Source organism: Drosophila albomicans, chromosome X, assembly GCF_009650485.2.
Source record: "Drosophila albomicans strain 15112-1751.03 chromosome X, ASM965048v2, whole genome shotgun sequence".
In the NCBI taxonomy this organism is placed as follows: Eukaryota; Metazoa; Arthropoda; class Insecta; order Diptera; family Drosophilidae; genus Drosophila; species Drosophila albomicans.
The window spans coordinates 1,531,534-1,535,424 of NC_047627.2; the positions used below are offsets into that span (position 1 = coordinate 1,531,534).

General features: G+C 34.9%; 1 protein-coding gene across 1 annotated transcript; it reads right to left on the bottom strand.

Annotated features, from left to right (window-relative positions):
* Positions 1 to 228: 228 nt before the first annotated feature.
* On the bottom strand, positions 229 to 1,941 carry LOC117569682 (uncharacterized). The gene is made up of 2 exons (XM_034250934.2): positions 1,154 to 1,941; positions 229 to 401 (listed from the first exon to the last, which is right to left on the bottom strand). Exon 1 carries the CDS (start codon positions 1,740 to 1,742, stop codon positions 1,155 to 1,157), a length of 588 nt encoding a protein of 195 aa, XP_034106825.1. The 5' UTR covers positions 1,743 to 1,941; the 3' UTR covers positions 229 to 401; position 1,154.
* Positions 1,942 to 3,891: the final 1,950 nt, after the last annotated feature.

Sequence of the window (3,891 nt, forward strand, 5' to 3'; positions counted from 1 at the left end):
GATCTCTGGCATCGTTCTTAGTGGAGAGGGGAGGGTTAAAGAGGGAGGTATTGCAGTGACTCTGTGTCGTCGGCATTAGTTTCTTAAAATATCATTTCAAATTTCAAATCAAGTCAGAAGCAGCAGCAACAGCAGCAGATCCAGAAGGGGACGACGACGACAGCAACATCAACTACGCTTTTTATCAGTTGTTGTTGCTGTTCTGTTGCACACAAGTTGACACACGTATATGGATATTTTCAATTATAATTTTTATGCGATCATATTCGTATTTTTAGACAACATGAAATCAGTTTCTTTCGCTCTCCACTCAACTTTATCGTCATCCTTAGCTTTATCGTTATTCGAATTCTTCTTCGCTGATGCCAACAAAAAGACTTGCTAAACAATTTTCGTTTGAGCTGTAAGCAATAAATGTAAAATAATAATAAGAAATTTAATAATTATATTTAAATTCGAACAAAATAATATGGGAAAGAATACTAAATATAATACTAAATATCAAATACTAAAAAGAATACTAAATGCTAAAAAGAAATACTAACAACAATACAAATACTAAATACTAACAATACAAATACTAAATACTAACAATACAAATACTAAATACTAACAACAATACAAATACTAAATACTAACAACAATACAAATACTAACAACAATACAAATGCTAACAACAATACATATAGTAAATAGTAAATACTAAATACTAAATACTAAATACTAAATACTAAATACTAAATACTAAATACTAAATACTAAATACTAAATACTAAATACTAAATACTAAATACTAAATACTAAATACTAAATACTAAATACTAAATACTAAATACTAAATACTAAATACTAAATACTAAATACTAAATACTAAATACTAAATACTAATACTAAATACTAAATACTAAATACTAAATACTAAATACTAAATACTAAATACTAAATACTAAATACTAAATACTAAATACTAAATACTAAATACTAAATACTAAATACTAAATACTAAATACTAAATACTAAATACTAAATACTAAATACTAAATACTAGATACTAGATATTAGATATTAGATACCAAATACTAGATACTAAATACTAGATACTAGATACTAAATACTAGATACTAAATACTAATGCAAATTAATATACTCTTACTCTAGTTATTTTGGTCTGTCTCTCGCATTTTTTGTTCGAGCTGCCGCAAATTCTCCAGCATCGCCTCGTTCTTGCGCTTCTCAGCGTTCAGCTCCCACGATAGCTTGACCAGTTCATGGGCGAGCTGCTCGGGATCGTTGGTCAGCTGGAGCACCTCTTCGACACTGGTGCATGTGCGCAATGATTGCCGTAAATCGGTTTTGGGCTCAGGCTGCTTGAAGGGCAGCCGCTGGTCCAGCGTGTAGGTGCTGGGCGGCTTGATGATCAGTTCGTTGAGTATCTGAGCGTATTCCTTGTGTCGCAGCTTGCGTTGATCCAATTCATTAATGGGTGAGCGCACATGCTCCAGATTCACAGTCAGTTGCACAGCCTCCGGTGCCTCCAAGGGTGTCGTCTCGTCTCCAACTTTACCCTCGCTGCCTCCGCTGCCAGCGAGTTGTGCCACAGCCGATTGTTTGCCGTGGCACCTTGAGGGTCCTTCGTCCTCGCGATCACGATCGCTGAATGCGCGCAATGGAAAGCGACAGGCCGCAATGTAAACCTGACGCAGACCGAGAAATGTTTGCAGTGACTTATTGAAATTCATCATATTGATTTAGGAGAGCAATACGAGACGGAATTTAGATCACGGCGCAAAATTTGTTGCTTGTTGAATTTGGATTTAATGCTAAAAATTAAAATTATTGCTTATTCACAGTCCAATTATAAAATAAAAAACACAAAAAACGATTTTGCTTTTCGACTATTAAAATTATGTTGTGTGCTTGCCAAGCGTTGGCTTAAAACTGAGAATATTCCTGAGGCAAATGTCACTCAATGACTACTGCAACAAGCTCGAAGCCTGCTGAGGTCACAGTTCAAGGCTAACTGGATGGTAGTATTGAATTAGAAAGCAATTTATAATATGCAGTCGATAAATTCGATTTTTTTTATATGCACAACTTTTCAATGAATCATATATTTATAAATCTAAATGCTTCTGGTCTGAACCCATTCGTTTAAGAGGATCTGAATATTTGATTTTTATTTTTACATTTTTGGTACAAAAATCAACTCTAATATATAATATATATATATATATATATATATACAATTTTTTTTTTGAGGATTATTGAAATAAAATAGAGGAATAATAATTATATATGATTATTAGCAATATTAATCAAAATTTATTTTGTGTTAAGGCTGCTCCTGTCGGAACTTAGTTGCTTTGGCTGACAATGTGGCAAATTTTTCAATGTAATAAAAGTATATCGGTATACAAAATATGGCATTTGCTATATTGCAGTATTTTTATTATATTCATTTGGTATTAATCTATTATTAAAAATGAGAAGCGCGTAGCTTTATTTTTTGTTATGCGATGGATTAGAATATACACATATTTTTCATTTTTCTAATTTTTGTATGTTTTTTCTATAAGCATAATTGATTTGTAGCACCAAATATGCATGGGATAAGCATTAATTTTAATGAGGACTGAGTTTTTATATTATTAAAAAAAATATTTAAATTTAAAACATATTTAATACCCAGCTGCAGTATTCAATATATGTCATTATTATCTTATATTTCATGAGAGTAGTTGACGACTAAAAATTAGACAAAAAATTTAAAGTTTAATTTAAGAAATTTGAAAATATTTGAATAGCGACTAGTCTAAGTCTGGAATAGAATAGTATAAGAACTAGTATTTAAATTTGCAATATTTAAAAGTATTATTATGTTTAATATTTTTGGTAATTCGCATTCTAAGTCTGGAACTGAGAATTGTTTCAGGGAATGAAAGAAAACGTGTTAAACTTGGAGGATAAAACAGTCTCTTAGATTGGTAGCATCCAGAATAATATATTATTGATCATTAACTGAAGTTGCGATGCCATATGGGCCAAAACAAAGGGCAGACAGGAGGCAGGAGACAGGAGGAGCGGAGGTGGAAGTTGTTCGTGCACGCCATATGAACATTATCCCCGCAAAAGCGAAGTCGAAGGCGATTGCGATGGTGAAAGCAAAACACAACCCCGCAAGAACGTTTGGCACCAGCGACCCAGTCGCATTATTCATCATACATCAGCTGTGGAGGGAGATGTTGAGCAGAGTATGAATGTCGGTGTGGAGAGGGGTGGGGAGGGGAGGTGAGGTGAGGTGCCTTGGAACAACTTCATCAGCATGCAGCACATTTTCGCTATATTTTCACATATTCGATGAAACATTATTTATTTTCCCTCTCTCTCAACATTGTTTTGCATAAATGTGTGTGAGTAAGGCAGTCTCGTTGCGGGAGGGGGGAGGTTGGGGGGAGGCAGGTCCATTGCTCGGGCGGGCTGCCAATTCGTTTTAACAGTTAGAAGTCGACGTCGTCGTTGTCGTTGTTGTATTTTGATTGATTTGAATGTTACGTTGAGTGCGCGACGCTGGCAGCGACGTCGGCAGCGCTGCTTTCAATGTGACTGATGATTGATGGACTTAAGACCAAGTCACAGTCGCTCTCCCTCTCCCTCTCGCTCTCTCTCTTCCTCCCCTCCACCCTCTCCTGTTCCGGTGGGCAGCCAGCGCGACCCTCGAACTCGACAAAATACAAAAAAAAACGCAACAAAAAACCAGAAAAAAAATGAAATACATTTCATATATGAACGAAAAAAAAAACGAAACAAAGGAAAATGTTATGCAAGCAGCGCGAATAAAAATGTGCCGTACTCGTATTATTATATTAGCAGCGACTAATACAACTGAGAAAA

Coding starts and splice junctions, on each gene's coding strand:
- LOC117569682 (XM_034250934.2), bottom strand. CDS start 1,742: ATGATGAATTTCAATAAGTCACTGCAAACATTTCTCGGTCTGCGTCAG.